The 21388-nt window shown below is 37.8% G+C and overlaps 1 protein-coding gene across 1 annotated transcript; it reads left to right on the top strand.

Moving 5' to 3' along the window:
• Nucleotides 1–15171: 15171 nt before the first annotated feature.
• LOC149784675 (uncharacterized) lies at nucleotides 15172–19577 on the top strand. The gene has a single exon (XM_089932713.1). The coding sequence runs from the start codon at nucleotides 15318–15320 to the stop codon at nucleotides 16428–16430; it is 1113 nt and encodes a 370-aa protein (XP_089788839.1). The 5' UTR covers nucleotides 15172–15317; the 3' UTR covers nucleotides 16431–19577.
• The last annotated feature ends 1811 nt before the right edge of the window (nucleotides 19578–21388 follow it).

Raw genomic sequence — 21388 nt, 5'->3', positions numbered from 1 at the left:
CATCGTGTGGATTTTATCTTAGTAAATTACGAAGAACTGTAGAAGCCGACGAATTTATAAATGTCATCATTGCGGCTTACGTGACAGCCTATGCTCGCTTAAAATTGTACGAAGTTTTAGAACTGTTAGGACATCGCGTCTTGCACTTTGACACAGACAGTTGCATATACGTCGATCGCCTGGGTCACTGTTACCGTAAAATAGATGGAGACCATTTACGAGCCCGGACGGACGACCACTCTGACGACAAGATTCTACGTTTTGCTAGTGACGGTCCTAAAGATTACGGCTATGAATACCGGGACCTACAAGGATAAATGCACACCGAGTGTAAAGTGAAAGGATCGACACTCAAATGGCGGTCAGTATCAGTGATGGCAGAAGAACCCGGGAGAACCCCAGAAAGAACCATTGACCTACGAGACGTTATTGGCAAGCTTTCTCACATACCGACATTGACCTAATCCTAGACTCTAACCCAGGTAGACAGAGATGAGATGGCAGTGATCCGTAACGGAGAGCGCATTAGACTACTCGGCTACTACGTACGCTGTGACCTCAGCGATTCAGTACTACATCGTGGGAACTTGTTATGAATACTACTACCACTACACCTACCATGAAAAGTGATGATGTTCGTGTCAAACCTGACGGATGCGAAAGCGATGCCACTCATTACAGAACTCCATATCACTTTACTGGTTTTCGTTGTCAATTTCATCCTCCGCACGAGAAAATCCATTTGGTTCACGTGCAAAGGACATAAAAAATAATGCAGGGTCTTTGATGTCACTCAAAATTTGTTTCAACAAATCAAAGCCCATCGCACCAGTAGTCTCAATGCTTATTACGTGGTCTTGTTTAAAACCCCTAGAGACAAATCGCAAGTGAAAGTCTTCGCCAATAGTTAGGAACGCCTTGGCTGACTCATGCGTACGACAATGCTACTCAAACCCCACACTTTACTTGTGGATTAAAAACCCACGACCCACGATTATTTGCGATTGGGTACCCATATGTTTCACCACTGGTGCCAAAACAAATGGTCTGTCGTAGACTTAACCAAAAAATCTATAAAAAGACGGTCACTTAAGATTGTCTCACACAGCATGAACATGACGTTCCTTTATTCTCATCTTTTATCAAATTGATTCGTGCCTCGTACGTAATCAGTCGCGAAAAAATCCACAAATACGTATTCGTATCTTAGAATCCGGTCTCAAAGAAGTCTTACGATGGTTTACGGTGACAGCACGTCAATTACTGCAAGGCATCATTCACATCCCTCATCAAACCAAACGCTTTTTTTTAGAGCGACAAAGTAGCCTTGACGCGACTGACTGATCTCCGCATCGACACTCTAACCAAAAATCAAATCATTTTGAAACGTGGAACTAACGGTTCTCTAGGAGGTGTCATCATTAGCCCCCTCTTACAATGGGATCCTAATGCTCCCAAGGTCCTCCCAAAGAAAACAGCAACTCCCCAAGAAGCTAAACAGACCCAGGAGAAATAATAGAGGAACGGTGTCAAGACCAGGTCACAACCTCAGAAAACGATATGTCTACAGAAAAGGAGAAGGAAAGGATCCTATTGCACCGCATGTTTAGACCATTGTGTGATGTCAAGCCTGAAGTAAGGACGCCTCCACGACCAGCTACAACCACAGCCATAACAGCCACTACCACCATTACCAAGAGTCGTTATCGCACAGAGGGAAAACTGGGAAGAGGAAATGAGGAAGCCACATCATGTGGCATAGAAGACGGAGAGAACAAGTCTTCATTTTCCTTCAAACGGAGGAGTAGGATAGTAAAGCCAATCAAGCACTGTCTGCGATCCCAACCACAACATTCAATTGGAAGCAGGACTGAAGCCGTCGTTGTGTCTGTGGTACCCGACCAGGAGGTGCCACTATTAAGCAAGGTGCAATTGAAGTTCAAAGAAAATAGCCCTACTCAGCGCTAACCTGATCGCTAGAAAATATAATATTCAAGTTGCCAATTTGTGTGAATGTGGAGCACTGTGGCTATAAACACTGACTACTGATGTGTGTGTGTGTGTGTGATCGTATGTGTGTGCTTGTATGCGTACGCGTACGTTTGTGTGGATAGTATATTTTGGGGTTTGTATGTGTTCGTGTACGTTGTTTGGATATTAGATAATGTGTTTGTATGCGTTCGCGTACTTTTGTGTGGATAGTACATTTTGGGGTTTATATGCGTTCACGTATGGTGTGTGGATATTAGATATTGTGCTTGTATGCGTTCTCGTACGTTTGTGAGGATAGTAGATTTTGGGTTTGTTTTTTCGTGTTCCCGTGTGTGGATTGTAGAGTATATGCATTCGCGTACGTTTGTGTGGATATTATAGTTGGGTTTTGTTTTTTATCCTGTGTGGATAGTTTATTTTGGGTTTGTATGCGTTAACGTAGGTTTGTGTAGATAGTAATTTATGTTTGCATGTGTTCGCGTACGTTTGTGTGGAAGGTAGATATTATGTTTTTTTCTTCTTCTCCTTCCCGTCTGTGGATAGTAGATATTGTGTTTGCTTTGTCTCCTTTCCATGTGTGGATAGTATATATTGTGTTTGTTTTTTCTCCTTCCCTTGTGTGTGTGTGTGTGTGTGTGTGGATAGTATATTTGAGGTTTGTGGATGGTATATAATAGCTTTTTTCCCTTCTGTATGGATAGTAGATAATATGTGACGTGAGTGTAAGGGATGTTTTACTTCACGTACGTGCTTGAAGTATATAAATCATAGCTGTCGTCAACCATTTCCACCCTTCTAAGCCTGGGTGTCCCATTATAACGTTATAGTGGAGACCAATTGTTATTGGCATCACATACTGCTTTGTTTGACACCCAGCTCAGTGATGGCAGACTGAATTCGTCTATTTAAGCATGAGTTTGTTAGGTCCATTCCCACTCATGAAAGTCCTACATTCAGGTCGTTAGGGACTTAAAATAGTCATATAACCTGACGGCTAAATTAATCAGTGAGCTGTGAGCACAAACATGCATGGGGGATGTGATACTAATTTCTTTCCCCACGAGGAATTAAACAACCTGCCGTGCACGTGTAACCAAGTGGTACATGTACCTATGTACGCACGCCACTATAATTCAAAGAAAGAAGAAGAGTCTGACTACTTCATTCATTCAGTCACGTAGACTCAAGAGAACAGTGCACGTCGTTATGGAACCCAGCATTACAATATTGCAACACAAGGCGTGGCTCAAAGATGGCTGCCAGCTATTGCAGTAATTCCTGCACCAGCCCTAAGGGTCATTAAGGTCCTTAGAAAAAGACAACTGGATTTTGGAGCTAGAGCAAAAGGAAATACACTTCTTTTAACCTTGGATAAAGATACGGATGCAAAGGATCTGAATATCGAGAAACTGGGAGACTATGGTTTAGTTAGGAATTGTAGCTTTAGGAAACGTAAGGATGAAAGGTGCTCATGCGAGGACGGCAAACCACTCTGATACACCTTCTAGCAAAAACAGCAGTACACAGTGAAACCTACATCAGATACCGACCCCCCAAATGTCGAGAACATCTACCCAGATGCAGACCATTACTTGGCAGCGGGACGTGGAAGTTCAGACGGATATCACCATTTCGGAGGCCACCGCCAATGCTATAGAAGAATCTGTGGCAGAAATAGCAGAAATGGCACCACCACAAGACAAAAGAGGACGGTGAGAGTGCTATAACTGAGGCAGAAGGGTTTAAAAAACATTGTGGAGTGCTACACTCAGATAGGAATAGAGGCAAACTTGTACAGGTGAAATATAGCTGCTTTGGTAGACACCCGAACCAGTTGATAGCAGACTGAAATTTATCTATCTTAACACGAGTGCGTGTTGGGTTCATTCCCGATCATGATAGCCCTCCATTCAGGTCGTTAGGAACTAATTGTCCCACGACCTGAGGCTAAATTACCAGTGCTCTTTCAACACATAAACGCCAGTGGAATGTGGCTCTAATTTCTTCCCCCAGGAAAATTAGCATCATGCACAATTGTGCGCAAGCCGCTATAATCCAAGTAATCAATCAATCAATTTGGCTACCCGGCGTTGACTAGTCACACAGAAAGATGAATTTATTCAACGACTTGAAAGACAGTTGTCACTGGATGGTGGATGGAGCCTATGTGGTGGAAAGGCTTGAGGCTGAATGGAAGTATCCAGGTAGCCTAGAATTTGTGACCAGTCTGAAAGTAGCGAGAGGTCTGATTAAAGACATAATAGAGAAGGAAGTGGAGAAATTCAGAGGCTTCATTCAACCTAAGTATGTTAAGATTGGAACAATGAAGGAGGCACTTGATGGTGTGACGAAAGTCGGATTCGTTTTAGAACAAATAGAGAATTGGAACGAGTGGTCTTATGTAAAGTGGGGATTATGCTAATTAAAGAACGCTGAAGAAATAATGAGAATGGAGGTGAAGAAGATAAAAGAAAACTGGGCAAAGATGATAAAGGACAAATAAAACAGAAAGGCCAAAGAAAATAGAAAGAAATAATAGGACTTGGAAACACTGAATCAAAACTGGATCAAGCTGCATGAAAAGTTTAGATCAATGGAACATCCTGAGTGGATGCCAGAGAAGGAAAATAAGAAGGGAAGAATAGAGAAAGTGAGGAGATGGAAGCAGCAAAGTCAGACCCAAATCTACTATCCACACACGGGAAGAAGTAAAATCAGACCCAAAATCTACCATCCACACACTGGAAGCAGCAAAATCAAACCATAATATAATATCCACACACGGGAAGGAGCAAAAATGCAAAACAAAACCCAAACATACCATTCACAGAAGGGAAACAGCAAACTCAAATCCAAAGTATACTATCCACACACGCAAGGAGCAAAAAAACAAACACATAACCATACTATACTAACCACACACGGGAAGCAGCAAAAAACATAACCATAATCTACTATCCGCACACGGAAAGCAGCAAAAAACATAACCATAATCTATTATCCAGACACGCGAAGCAGCAGCAAAGATTACCATAATCTATTATCCACACACGTGAAGCAGCAAAAACATAACCATAATATACTAGCCACAAAAGGGAAGCAGCAAAAACCATAACCATAATCTACTATCCACACACGCAAAGAAGCCACAAATGAAACCCAATAATTTACCATCCACACACGCGAAGGAGCCAAAACTAAACACCAATCTACTATCCACACACGGGGAGAAGCAAAAACTAACCCTTATTATACTATCGACACAAGCGAAGGAGCAAAATCAAACCCAAATCTACTATCCACACAGAAGGGAAGGGTAAATAGCCACACACTGTACTATCCACACAAACGTACGTGAGCGCTTACAAAACCCAATAATCTACTATCCACACACGGAAGAAGCCAAATTAATCCCAAATTCTGCTATCCACACACGCGGAGAAGCAAACAACTAAACACACATTTACTATCCGTTTAATATTTGATATGGCAAGAAGAAAAGGTAAAATACACAACAAAGGGATTTTAAGTTTGCACTCCAATCTGTCTGCACTGCAGTGATAACAACGCTCTTGCGTTGGCATTATTTTGCCACACTACCTTAGAAAAAAACGATGCATCGCTCAATGAGATCGAGAGATTGAGAGAACAACGGTGGTAAATCCAGTAGGAATACAGAACCAACACGACCAGTGAAGAAATAAATTTGTTTGATACCTCATGAAGATTATTTTGTACAATCTAGTAGACGCAAAAGTGACTTGTAGAAATATTTAGAAAGATGAAATACACCTACACAGTTACATTGAATGGTTTACATCAATGGTCGCTATTTCTTTGTTATTAAATGTTCGTACAAACGATATGTGAGTAAGCGAAAGCTAACACACACGCACGCACGCGTATACAAGTGTTACTGCATTGGTTGACAGTAGAACGGGCAGTAGTTTAGTCTGGAGTGTTTTGAGAGATGGACAGATATAATTAACATTACGGTGGAGAGAGAAAGAAAGAATGATAAAGAAAAAACAAACGTAGGACACCATTTTTGGTTCCTTTATTCTTGCGGTATTATAGGACAAAGATTATTGAGACAACCATACATTCTATGTCAAATATATTCCTTGTTTTCATTCATTCATCAATTTCATGAAAAGGTAATGTGATAGTTATTGTCGACTGACTGCTTAATATTTGCTTAACATATCTCAAATTTAAGATATTCCTGTGTTTCGCAGCACACGCTACAAGCAATGTCGCAAAGTTTTCACAAATCCTAGGGGCGAAGAAAGAAAAAAATAATAGCACCCTAACGCTCCTTGTTCTATCCACATTCTAAACTGGGAGAAAATAGGTCGAATATTGTTACATATTTTCTGAACGTGTGTTTTGGTTTTAAAATTCAGAATTAACCATGGGCAGGGTTATACAGTGCAATGCTACTCGCGTCATTCTTGAACATTGTTACATTTTTTCTGAACGTGTTTTGGTTTTAAATTTCAGAGTTAACCATAGGCAGGGTTATACAGTACAATGTCACTCGCGTCATTCTTGAAAATACCTTCTGTTTATTTCCTTTCTTGAAAAACAGTAGACCTAATGTTAGATTTTTTTCCGAGACACATTGCAGTGCCAAAATAAAGAGACAGCTACGATACTTGAATTGAACAAGCTCGTCAACTCAAGATTTTATTTCATCCAACGATTTACTGATTTACAGTTGGTAAGGACGTAAGTGTTTAAAAAAAGAACTTACATGCCAAACGGAACAGTTCACAGAAATAGGGTGACTACTGATCAAAATTTTGGAGAGATATCTTCAAGCAGGCACATATACCATTAGGATTTCAATAAAATCTACTATGACGGAGAGAGAGTGTTATTCCTACTATAGAACATATCACGACCCTTACGTTTGTTTTTACAGTATATTTTCCTTAAGAAAGATTCAAAAGAAACACCTATTCCACTGAGATGATCACAGCCATAGAAAATATTCACCATTATTAAATATCACCAGAGTGAACTGAAATTATGGAAACTAAAAATTCCTCCATTTTTAATAACGTGGATGTAAAGTTCTCACAGAATAGTTCATCCAAATATGCTGTGATGTATTTCACTATAAAACTGACACAGTTTATGTGGGATCGCCCAGGGAATGATTGTTCTTGCGTTAGTTTTACTTTTTTTAAATTATTTTATAAATTGCCCAGCAGTGAGACACGACCTATCTCGACACTGTGTGAAGAGCTACTGAAGTCAATTCGTAGTGAACGCGGTCCGAAAATAAGTCTAGCCAATGAAATCCTTTATGATGAGTGATGCATTGTTTTGTTCCATGTTAGTGTAGCAAAATAATGCCTACGCTCTTGCGTTGTGACCGGAGTGTGAACTTGCAATCCTGTGCTGTGTATTGTACCATTTTTTTTACCGCATCAATTCTGAAAGGTCACAGTACTGGTTCACGTTCTGAAACTGTCAGTTTCTTTTTACATCACTTAAATATTTTGACATACACACTCACATCGGTAGAGTCAGAAGTGTTAGAGTATTGAGTGTCATTGTTTTTTGTTTGTTTTGTTTTTTAAAATTGTGACTCTAGGGTTTTTATGAAGTAAATAAACTAAGGTACAGTGAACCTCAAGGATGATGACCCAAGCTGACTGTCTATTGATGCGTGTATTTACTTAAGAAGAAATTTGACCTCTGAAAAACAAAAATATACGGCAAGCATGATTAGAATGAACACAACGACAGCTAACTGTAGTAACAAAGGAGGTGTTTTCCTTCACGTTCGTGTAACTTCGAGTTTCAATCCTCTTTCAAGAAAAACCTGTATCCTTTTGTAGGGTTTGAAATAAGAAACTGAACAAACTTAAGCACTTTTCTCTAGATATTTCCTTTTGCAGCAACAGACTATATAGCATAAATACTGTTACAACAATATAAAGCTTTAAAACTTCTAGCAAAAAGAAATACATAAAAAATAGAATTAAAGATTAACGATGACTAACCAACAAATCTGAATTTAACAAAGGCAATGACATGTGAAGAAATGCCTCTCACTTTGGATAGGTAGGCGAATGTAATCTGCCATGCACCATCAACTTGAAAACAATCATAAACAGAGAGAACCCTGAATTAAAAATTCATTTTTTTTTTCTTCAAAATCGTTCGTTTCTTCTTTTTTTGGAACAGATCTAAGCACTAATATAGAGTGGAAAAGGGAAAATACACATAAAAGCTTTGATATTCCTGAGAAAAATGAAGGGATATTCCTGATGTTCTTAACCAACTATATATGCTTGGAATTGTCTGTGGGATATCCACAAAACAAGAAGTACAGATGTCTGGTCACGCTACGAGTGTGTGCGTGTTTTGGAAAATGGTAAAAATTGGATACACAATTTTCTAGTGACACTTATAAAGTGAAGAGTCTGTGCAAGTGTCAAAAGCCAAAGTCATATAACTTTTGTATTTTGTACGGCTTGTAAAGATGTCCACTTTAGAAAATGTGAAGTATCACAAGTTATTATCACAAACAGAAGTGGAACATAAGGGCTTGCAAGAAAGGAAAAACCCCAGACAGTTGGTGCGTTGTTACCACTGCAGTGCAGTCAAACTGGAGTGTAAATTTACAATCCCTTTGTTGCGTACTGTACCATTTCTTCTTGCCACATCAAATATTAAACGGATAGTAAATGTGCGTTTAGTTGTTTGCTTCTCCGCGTGTGTGGATAGTAGAATTTGGGTTTAATGTGGCTTCTTCCCGTGTGTGGATAGTAGATTATGGTTATAACTTTGCTTCTTCCCGTGTGTGGATAGTAGATTATTGGGTTTTATAAGCACTCATGTACGTTTGTGTGGATAGTAGAGTTGGTGGTTATTGAACCTTCCCGTCTGTGTGGGTGGTATATTTTTGGTTTGATTAGGCTTCTTCGCGCGTGTGGATAGTAGATTTGGGTTTGATTTTGCTCCTTCGCGTGTGTGGATAGTATAAAAAGGGTTAGTTTTTGCTTTCTGCGTTTGTGGATAGTTGATTGGTGTTTAGTTTTGGTTCCTTCGCGTGTGTGGATAGTAAATTATTGGGCTTGATTTCTGGCTTCTTCGCGTGTGTGGATGGTAGATTATGGTTATGTTTCTGCTTCTCCAGTGTGTGTATAGTATAGTTTGGGTTTGATTTCGCTTCTTCGCGTGTGTGTATAGTAGATATGGGGTTTGATTTGGCTTCCCCGCGTTTGTAGATAGTAGATAAGTGTTTAATTTTGGTTCCTTCGCGTGTGTGGATAGTATATAAAGGGGTTTGTAAATAGTAAAGTAAGAGCTTATTTTGCTTCTTTGCGTGTGTGTATAGTATATAACGGGTTTGTGGATAGTAAAGTAAGAGCTTGTTTGCTGTTTCCCGTGTGTGGATAGTAGGTTTGGGTTTGATTTTGGCTCCTTCAAGTGTGTGGGTAGTAAATAATTGGGTTTCATTTTTGACTTCTTCTCATGTGTGGATAGTAGATTATGGTTATGTTTCTGCTTCTCCAGTGTGTGGATAGTATAGTCTGTGTTTGACTTTGCTTCTTCCCGTGTTTGGATAGTATAATTTGGGTTTGATTTGGCTTTTCCGCGTGTGTGGATAGTAGCTGAGTGTTTAGTTTTGGCTCCTTTGCGTGTGTGGATAGTATATAACGGGTTTGTGGATAGTAAAGTAAGAGCTTGTTTGCTGCTTCCCGTGTGTGGATAGTAAATTTGGGTTTGATTGTGGCTCCTTCAAGTGTGTGGATAGTAAATAATTGGGTTTGATTTTTGGCTTCTTCGCGTGTGTGGATAGTAGAATATGGTTATGTTTCTGCTTCTCCAGTGTGTGGATAGTATAGTCTGTGTTTGACTTTGCTTCTTCCCTTGTTTGGATAGTTAGTTTGGGTTTAATTTTGCTGCTTTCCGTGTGCGGATAGTATCGATTGGATTTGATTTGGCTTTTTCGCGTTTGTGGATAGTAGATGAGTGTTTAGTTTTGGCTCCTTTGCGTGTGGATAGTATATAACGGGTTTGTGGATAGTAAAGTAAGAGCTTGTTTGCTGTTTCCCGTGTGTGGATAGTAAATTTGGGTTTGATTGTGGATCCTTCAAGCGTGTGGATAGTAAATAATTGGTTTGAATTTTGGCTTCTTCGCGTGTATGGATAGTAGATTATGGTTATGTTTCTGCTTCTGCAGTGTGTGGATAGTATAGTCTGTGATTGACTTTGCTTCTTCCCTTGTTTGGATAGCATAGTTTGGATTTAATTTTGCTGCTTGCCGTGTGCAGATAGTATCGATTGGGTTTGATTTGGCTTTTTCGCGTTTGTGGATAGTAGATGAGTGTTTAGTTTTGGCTCCTTTGCGTGTGCGGATAGTATATAATGGGGTTTGTGGATAGTAAAGTAAGAATTTGTTTTGCTTCCTCGCGTGTGGATAGTATATTGGTGGTTATGTTTCGGCTTCTTCGCGTGTGTGGATAGTAGATGAGTGCTTAGTTTTGGCTCCTCCGAGTGTGTGGATAGTAAATAATTTGGTTTGTGGATAGTAAAGTAAGAGTTTATTTTGCTTCTTCGCGTGTGTGGATAGTATAATTTGGGTTTGATTTCGCTGCTTCGCGTGTGTGGACATAGATAATGGTTATGTTTTTTGCTGCTTCCCGTGTGTGGATAGTATATTATGGTTATGTTTTTGCTGCTTCCCGTTTGTGGATAGTCGATTATGTTTTTGTTTCTTACCGTGTGTGGATAGTATATGTGGGTTTGATTTTGCTTCTCCTGTGTGCGTAGATAGTATATTTTGGTTATGTTTTACTGTCTAATTACGTTTGTGTGAATAGTAGATAATATGAGAAGAGAAAAGTAGGGGATTTTTATCTTCACGTCCGTGCTTTAGATATAAAATCATAGCGTTCGTCACTCGCGCCATTCTACAAAGAATACAAAAGAAGATGGCAACTAACCACATCGACAAAATGAAGACGTTGCAAGAAACAGTAGACGATTTGGGGATGGTGGAGGAGATGCTCGTCAAACTAAATGAGAATCATTATTCTTATAGTCCACACAGAATGAAAATGGAAATCAACAACTTGAGAAAGACGAAGGAAGGGCTAAAAAAGCTGATGAAGCAAGAAAAGGAGGAGAAGGAGAATGAAGAGGACAGAAAACAAATGAGGGCATGGAACGAGAAAATAGAAAAGAGGAAGAATGAGAAGGAGGAAAATAAGAACAGGAAAGAAGAAAAATAAGAAGAGAAAAAGTGTAGGAGAACAAATAAGAAGTTGGTGGGGAAAACGAAGGAATTAGAAGAAGCAGAAGAAGCCCAAAGGCCCTTTTCAGGGCCCCACATTGATCTCGAAAAGAAATTGATTTTCTTGCCTAACCCCTTCAAATTTTTTATAAAAAAATGTTGTATCAGTGTTTTGTCTGTTGTCTATTGTCTGTGTTATATCAATCTCCCATGTTCAATTCCCATTGTCTCTAGACAGTCCCATCCATGTTCAATTCCCATTGTCCCCCAAGTGCCGGTCCTTTAATTCCCATGTTAAATTCCCACTGTCCCCAAAGTGCCGGTCCTGTATTTCCCATGTTAAATTCCCATTGTCCCCCAAGTGCCGGTCCTGTATTCCCCATGTTAAATTCCCATTGTCCCCCATGTGCCGGTCCAGTCCTCCCCATGCTAAATTTCCATTGTCCCCCAAGTGCCGGGACTATGTTTGTAATGGTAAGTCCCCCTTTTCCCTATTTCGCCTCCATACACTACTTATGTAATTCGTATTATTAAATTGAAAATAATTATTTTCCAAGATAAGTTTTATTATTTTACAAATATCTTCATTAGATATTGTGCTATTATTAGGATTGTTATCAAGAAAATATTTACACGCTTCAATACCCTCTGCATGCGGAATGTTGGTATATAGTAATGATACCAGGATTGAACTTATCAGATAGCTGTGGAATGACTTCGACTTTTTAATGAAAGTAGTTGTATCTTTAATGCAAGAAAGAAGTGATTTCATTAAAAGTTGTAAAACACTATCAATAAATTTGGATAGGTTTTCAGTATATGGATTACAACCTGATAATAGGTCGTCTCGGAAAATTTAAAGTTAAATTATGATTTTTTTTTATGAGTTTGGGGTAATATGTAGAACTGAGGTGTATTTATGTTAAGAGGGAAAGCATCAAATTCCTCATATACGGAATTATAATTTTTTTAGCGATCTCATTGATGCATGTTTAATTTCTTTATTTAATTTCTAGTGACGGGTCTTCGTTGACATGTTTATAGTATTTTGCAACATTTAATCGACGTTCAACTTCGCCCCATGGAGAACTCGCCCTGGGAGAATTCACCCCGTGACAAGTTTTTAGGTGATTTCAACCAATTGCGCTTGTACTTAAATCTACCTTCTGCTAAAAATAGACCATAACATCATTGTGCCCGGCTGCCGCCATACTGTTTTCGGACAAAACACCGACAGACGCTTAGTAACACGTAGTAAATCGCGACACATATGCATTTTTTTTTATCTTTTTGACTTCCCTCACTATGTAATGTTTTCATATATTAAACTATAATATGTGAGCGTGTACAGTAATAATTTTATACATTTCATTTCTTTGTCATCCGTTTATATTGTTTTCCAATCTTCGTTTATTAAAACTCTCGTATGTGCATATTATATATGTATTTGTGTGTGTGTGTGTGTGTGTGTGTGTGTGTGTGTGTGTGTGTGAGAGAGAGAGAGAGAGACTTATATTTTTTAACGAGACTTAGATTTTTTTAAGGTAGCTTTAAAACAAATTCAGTCATATCGCTACGATGGCAGTTTATAGTGATGCCTAGCACTGGGGCATCATGCCGCAGACATGTAGCATGATGTCCCACCCTGTCACATTATCCTGACACTGGGGCCGACCAGTCCAAACACTCGCCTCTTAATGCTGAGCTCCGGTTAGTACCATTTTTTATAAGTCTTTTGTGTGACTCGGCCGGGGATCGAACCCATGACCTCCCGCATCCGAGATGGACGCTCTAACCTGAGCGGTATGTATGTATGTATGTATGTATGTACGTATGTGTAGAAACCAATAATATTTATTTATATCTACTTTGTTTTCTTTTCAGTTAGTGTTTGTGTGTAAAATATGTATTATTTTAGGGTTGGCTGTTGTCATTAAGGACAGCAGTTTTTGTGTTGTTGTTTCCATGAATACATGCAGAAAATTATACCTCCTGACAAAATTTAATTGTATATATCTTTTAATTAAGGAAATGTATTACCCACGTAGTATAAATATAATCAACCAGTCCTGCTCTTTTTAACACCATAACTCTAACGAACATAATGCATTCTTATTTGTTCTAAACTGTCATTCAAAATTACGATTTGTTTGTAAAACAGTTAAAATAAATTAACTCCCTTCATTTCTTAACTTTGTGACAGATTAACACATCAGAATCAGAAACGGTTAATAAAATCACTAACGCATAATACCAACAAAACAAACAAACAAATAATACCCCAAAACACACATTGATGCATTATTTTTAAATATATGGAATATTTATGCAACATCTCTAGATTTACAAGCATATCACATCAGATAAGCAAAGTGTAATTTTATGCGCTGAACAAAATGTAAGAAATGGTCACTTACTATGTACACCCCTCTCTATCTAAAACATGAATCGCATATAGGAATACTTCATCGACATTATTTAATGGGTGGGGGGCTGGCAGTTCTCATGGAAAATGTAATTGTATATATCCTTTAATTAAGGAAATGTATTATTCACATAGTATAAATAAAATCAACCAGTACTGTTCCCTTCAACAACATAACTAATGAACATAATCCATTTTTCTATGTTCTAAACTATCATTCACAACTAGGATTTGTTTGTGAAACGGACATTGAAATAAACATATAAATTTTCTCTCTTCTTGTTTTAGCTTTGTTATCGATTAACACATCGCAATCAGAAAAGGTTAATAAAATCACTAAGGCATAATACCCTCCCTCCCCCCCCCCCCGAAAACATTGATACATTGCTTTTAAAGTTATGGAATACATATGAAACATTTCTAGATTATACATGCATAATATCACATCAACTAAGCAGAGTGTAATTTTGTGCGCTAAACAAAATATAAGAAATAGTCACTTTCCTACATACATCTCTCTCTCTCTCTCTCTCTCTCTCTGTATGTTAAAACATTAATAAAATACAAGAATACTTCATCGGCTTATTTTAATGGGGTGGGGGTGGCAGTTCCCTTGGAATTTTCATCTCAAAATATTCAGGGTGTATATATCGGTGATGAAATGCAAGCAATTTGTGTATTATAGTGTACTAAGCACCACTGTAACAAAATATTGGAATGTACGTCTGTATTCAGATGTACAAATTGAACGTCTGTTACATGGTTTTCATGCGGTGTCCGAAAGGCTATTTTTAGAAACTGACATCACTGCGTGTGACGTTTCACAAAGATAAAAAAGTACAAGCGCCATTGTTGCGATTTCCCCAGCCATTCTGGGGCGACTTCTCCAGATACATTGGGGCGAGTTCACCCAGGGCGAGTTCTCGATGGAACGAGTTCTCCGCATACCATCCCGGCCATCTAGTGCCGACCGCCAATTTACACAAGGCTACATACTGGGATAAACACAACACGTCAGTTATACAGGAGACCACGTACAGGGTGTAATAAAATGGAACTAGTCAAACTACACAGTGGAGACACACAATGCAAATGTGAAATATGTGGCAAAGTTTTCACCAACAGACGTTATATGGCCATACACATGAGGATACACACTGGTGACAAACCATACAAATGTGAAACATGCGGAAAGTTGTTTAGCTGCAAGAATACTTTGACCGTACACACGATGATCCACACTGGTATTAAGCCCTTCAAGTGCGAAGTATGTGGAAAATTGTTTAACCATAAAACTAATTTTTCCAGACATTTCATGATACACACTGGTGACAAACCATACAAATGTGAAACATGTGGGAAATTGTTTAGACATAGCTCCAACTTGTCTAAGCACTTTAGGGTGCACACTGGTGACAAACCATACAAATGTGAAACATGCGGGAAGTTCTTTAGACAGAAGTCCCACTTGTCAGAACATTTGAAGATACACAGTAGTGACAAACAACACATATGTGAACAATGTGAAAATCGTTTAGCCAAAGCTCTAATTTGACCAAGCACAAAAGGTTACACACTGGGGCCAAGCCATACAAATGTGAAACATGTGGGAAATTCTTTAGCCAGAACTGTAATTTGACCATGCACAAAAGGTTACACACCGATGACAAACCATACAAATGTGAAACATGTGGGAAACTGTTTAGACATAAGTCTCACTTGCTGGAACATTTGAAGATACACAGTGGTGACAAACAGCACAAATGTGAAGAATGTGGGAAATTGTTTAGTCAAAGCTCTAATTTGACCAAGCACAAAAGGTTACACACTTGTGTCAAACCATGCAAATGTGCAATATGTGGGAAAATGTTTAGCCATAGCTCTTATTTGTCCATACACACAAAGAGGCACACTGATAATAAACCCATCACATGTGAAATATGTGGAAAATTTTTCAGCCAGAACTCGAGTTTGTCCATGCACTTGATGATTCACACAGGTGACAAGTTGTACAAATGTGAAGTATGTGGGAAATTGTTTAACCAAAAAACTAATTTGTCCAGACATTCGATGATACATACTGGTGATAAACGATACACATGTGAAACATGTGGGAAGTTGTTTCGTTGTAATAATACTTTGAGCGTACACATGAGGATCCATACTGGTATTAAGCCCTTCAAGTGTGAAGTATGTGGAAAATTGTTTAACTATAAAACTAATTTGTCCAGACATTTCATGATACACTCTGATGACAAACCATACAAATGTGAAACATGTAGGAAATTGTTTAGACAGAAGTCCCACTTGTCGGAACATTTAAAGATACACCGTAGTGACAAACAGCACAAATGTGAACAATGTGGAAAATCGTTTAGCCAAAGCTGTAATTTGACCAAACACAAAATATTACACACTGGTGTCAAACCATACAGATGTGAAACATGTGGGAAATTCTTTAGCCAAAACTCTAATTTGACCATGCACAAAAGGTTACACACTGGTGACAAACCATACAAATGTGAAACATGTGGGAAATTGTTTAGCCAGAAGTCTCACTTGTCAATTCACATGAGGACGCACACTGGTGACAAGCCATACAAATGTGAAACATGTGGGAAATTGCTGAGCCAGAAGTCTCACTTGTTGAATCACTTGAGGATTCACACTGGTGACAAACCATTCAAGTTTGAAATATGTGATAAACTGTGTAGCCAAAACTCAAGTCAGCATACACATTTGAAGATACATTAATAAATGCTTTTAATATGAAATGTGGACAGTTATTTAGGCAGAGCTATACATTGTCACAACCTTGAAAAATGTGAATAATGTAATGATGTGAGTTCCAACTGTACAAGATATATAATAATACACACTGGCGAACATATGGAATGCAGTATGTAGAGATCGTAAAGCAAGACTTTTAGCATGACGAGACGTCCAAGGAAAAATAGTTGTGAGATGTAATGTTATAAATTGAATTTGATGGAAATGGTTGAACATAAAGTTGTATATACAGTGGTGACAAAAACCATTGAGATGTGATATATTCTTGAGCCATGTCTGGGTTTTTTTCTTATTATTTTGAGGACTCGCACCAATAATATGCAGGACTCACACCAATAATATGCAGGACTCGCACCAATAATATGCAGGACTCGCACCAATAATATGCAGGACTCACACCAATAATATGCAGGACTCGCACCAATAATATGCAGGACTCGCACCAATAATATGCAGGACTCACACCAATAATAATGTGCAGGAAATTGTTTATGGATAAGCTTATTCACATTTTTCAAGGTTGTTTACTAAACAGACATAAAATACACCCTGACAAAAACAAATTGAAATGTGCCACAATAAAACATGTTTGCTTTGATGTCCAGTTTGAAAAATGACTAGTTCATGCTGGTGTCAAACTCTTTCGATTTGAAATATGTAAAGAATTATTTAGCCACAGTACTAACTTTATCATTGATTTGTGAGCTTTCATACCTGGTTGGAATCAAATATGTAGATTGCCATATTTGATATTTGAGTTTGCCAAATCTGTACAAATTCAATGTAGATTGCCTTGGGTTTGCGAAATCTGGACAAATTCTGTCTTATTAAATTGTCAACATAGTAATATAATCAGAAATATGTGTAATTCACTATGCAAAGCATTTTAAGGTTTAATTGAATGAATACAAGGTTATATAACTGCTAATATGTTGTAGATTTATACTGAGTTTTAAATAATAAATTGGTTCAGTGATTTAAAATGAAGTCAAAGTTCTTAATAATAATGACTCAAAATATATACAGGTAACACAAAAAATGAATGTTGCAGTTAAAGTGCTATCATTATTGATTGACTTGGATGGATCAAGGTGCTAATTATATTTTTACCAATTTAGAGCTATTTAGCATGTTTAATTATTACAATTTATAAAATTTCTAGTTTTATTGTTATTTTGTCATATTTTTGGAAAGGACACAGTTCTGATTATGAGAAAGGTATCGTAGAAGCCATGTAGACCTTGATATTCTTTTAAACTTTGATTAACTTGGTTTTGTTACTTTGTAAAACATTGACAAAAATGTTGCCTTGTTTTCCAGTGAGCTGAGTCAGTGCATCCATCAAGAGGAATTTTTGCATTTTGATAATCATGTCATCCCAATTTGTACTATTTTACAGAATTAATGCCTGTCACAAGGGACAGGACTACTGTTCACTTTTTAAAAATATTTTTCTCCTTTCACTGCCTTAGTGTTACATTGTTGTTGTTGTGGTGGGGTTTAACGCCATTTTTCAGCACATGATAGGCTATGCATCACGGCCAGTATTAATGGTGGAGGAAGAACCCGTGAAAACCCTGAGTAGAACCACTGACCCACGAGAAGCTACTGACAAGCTTTCTCACATACCCACATTGGCCGAATAATAGACTCGAACCCACGCAGACGGAGATGAGATGGCAGCGATCCGTAATGGAGAGCGCTTCAGACCACTCGGCCACTTGGGGCCCTTTAGTGTTATGTATAGATATATCTCTTCAAGAGTGAGTAATAAGTGTTGTGTTTAGATACATCTCTTCAAGAGTGAGTAATACATGTTATGTATAGGTATATCTCTTCAAGAGTGAGTAATAAGCATGGATTGTGTGAGAAGCATATGAAACATAGCAAAAGTCCTGAGTGTATGTGGTGGGTGGGAAACTGATACAGAGGGCAGTCAGCACAAAATTTTGGTGAACTGAGGATGGTGTAGTCTATCGCTAAGGGAAGTATGCTTTCCTTTACAAGTTGGAATAGGTCTGAATTTCAACGGGACTACAAACCATTGTGTGGGTCAATAAATTTCAGGTGGAGATTCAGTGTTCATGCTGCAGTAAACCATTTTTGGAGCAGCAAGAGATTTAGGTCAGATCTCTAGAAATATCTTAATGACGATGTAATAATGTGTGTGTGTTGCTAAGAATAAACTGTTCACCAAGCCTGGATGGAATTCCTAGTGTGGATGTATGCACTTTGAGGACAGCATTAACTCCAGGACAGCAGGCCTACAAGCATTGCTTTCTTGACTTGGCAAGGTCATCATGTATCCTTGTAGTCTATATGTCATCAGCAGGAGGGGCAATACGTGTCATCAGCAGGACGGGCAATACATGACTCAGGAACTGCCGTATTCATCTGTGTATTCCAGACTCAGGAACTTCTGTATTCGTTTATGTATTTGTGACTCATAAACTGTTGTATTCCTTATGTATTCATCACTCTGCAACTGCTGTATTCATTTATGTATTTGTGACACAGCAACTGCTGTATTCATTTAAGTATTCTTGACACGGGGAAGGTTGTGTTCATCTATGTATACATAATACTGAGACAGACATATTCATCTGTGTGTTTATATATGGCATTTATTGACTTTGAAGTTCATTATGATCACCAATAGCATACTGCCACTTTGCAAACATTACCAACTGAGTGTAGAGAACACACATGCTTGCAACATCTACTTTCGTACAAGGAAATCATCTTTTCACCTAAATCAGCCAAGCATGACGTTACCAAAGACGGACAACTTTTGTGACTCATTTCTTGACAGTTAAAATGGAAAAACCTCTTTTTAACCCTTTAATGACATATATGTGACAATCGATATCTTTACTATCGTGTGCACACAGTTTTGTCTAGGTATGTTTTTCTGTTTTATTGTGAACACATTCGAGCCACATATTGTCTTTTTCATATGTGATATTCCATTTTTTTGCTAAAGAGGGCTCACAAGTTTTCCAGGTATGTTTTTTTTTGTTTTACTGTGAACAAACTTGAGTCACATATTTTCATTTAGATTGTCATATACCTGTTTTTTAATAATCATTTTCATTAAGAATATCAGCCAAATGTGTTCTTTTCCGCTTTCATTCAGGTTGTCGTAATCCTATTTTGCTACTCTATTCATTGTCCTTGTGATTGTTTATCAACAACATCTGCGAGTAAATGTTCACATGAATTATGCCCAGAGTTATACCCACTTACATAGGGATCACTGTCCAGAGTTATACCCCCAAAGATTAGGTGACAATGTGATATTCATAAAATTCATGACAATTCTAGGACAATGACTTGACGGAAACCCCTTGACACTAAGCTGAACAGAGTACATTGTTTCATATAGAAAGGTCATATTCAGTTTCAAGTGATACCTTTGCTCTGGAAGATGATAAATTAAAGTATTGTATCACCTTTTACTAGCTGCTTTGTAACTTATCTCCCCTTTGCCTTAAAAAAGATATCAACCATCACCACGTATCAAGTAATAAATTATTTATACGCTGGCCAAAGTACAGTATTACAAATCACTAAATGCCAAACTGATTCAGTTTTCGCAATAAAAGAGATATCACTTTTTTACCATTCAACACTCAAAATGTGGATCATTAATACTGGCCGCCATGTATAGCCTATCGTGTGCTGAAAAATGGTGTTAAACCACACAGCACCAACATACCAGTTTCTAGGTGTTTATTTATTTCTGTAAAATCATCCAATCTAAAAAAGTCTTTTTGCAATAAACTTAAGTTATATAACATATGAATTGTTACAAGAACAACTATGACTGCTAAATATCTTTGATTTCAACATCTGCCCATTCAGAATAATTATATAACATTTCTTGTTTTATTCTCCATTCACCCCATGATGCATCAGTACTTGTAAATTAAGTCAGTAATTCTGTATATTTTCTTTCAATATAAAATGAATCCGTAGCATCTCTGGCTGCAGTGGTAAAAATTTATAGAATTATAAGCCAGCATTGAGGAATTTAAATGAGTAAACTGAGGTGACTCACCATCAATATAGCCAACAATTGTACCTAATCGTGTCCGCTAGACCATTAAGCATTTTCTCGACTTACAAAACTATCTCTCTTCGTTTCATCGGCGGTTATAAAATCATATTCAACATCGTCCATAATTAATCGTGCATAATGTCGTTTATGATCATATGCTCCGGGTTGAGATTTTATTTTCATCAGGTGGTGGGAACCAAACTTCTTTCAGAGGACGGTGATTCAAGCCGTGTTGGCTTCTGCGAATTTTTCTCGCTGCAAAGTGAGCAGCAACTGACGGAACAGTGAAACAATTATTTAGTAATGTTTAGTATTTTCTGTTGCACATTTTATACGCAAGATGTTTCATTTCTTCGTGGAGAGATTCTTTACGATATATTTCTCCATTAGGTCGTACAAATTGATCATATTTTTCATCATCTGAACTCTTAAATAGCCATACTGATACAGGATCATTTTTGTTTATTTCGTGAATAAAATCAAACATATCTCCTTGGTAAAATCTTACGGTTCGATCTCGTGGAAATATTGTTACTGCGCTACTCCACGCATGCTCATTACGATCAATAATTTCAACTGGAGCTCACTTCAGCTTACTTGTTGACTCGTATCAAATCTCTTCGATTATCGTTATTAGTTTTATTTGAAATTTTAATTTACTTCCTAACTCGGCAACATCATTTATTGTAGTTTCCGTATCCTTAACCGATTCAGCCCATTTGTTTATTTTTTCACGTCGTAGATTCGTTAACAAATTTCCACGGATCGCATTTGTAAAATGTTCGATTACTCGTTCGGCTACACAACTTAATCTTGTCAATCTCATTATCAAAAGATCATTAATGTTTGGGTTATCATTTAG

This window comes from Sinohyriopsis cumingii, chromosome 14, assembly GCF_028554795.1.
Source record: "Sinohyriopsis cumingii isolate HCF-2022 chromosome 14, ASM2855479v2, whole genome shotgun sequence".
Taxonomy (NCBI): Eukaryota; Metazoa; Mollusca; class Bivalvia; order Unionida; family Unionidae; genus Sinohyriopsis; species Sinohyriopsis cumingii.
Note: the sequence above shows the minus strand (reverse complement) of the source record. Positions and strands in the feature narration are given on the sequence as shown.

Coding starts and splice junctions, on each gene's coding strand:
- LOC149784675 (XM_089932713.1), top strand. CDS start 15,318: ATGCACAAAAGGTTACACACCGATGACAAACCATACAAATGTGAAACA.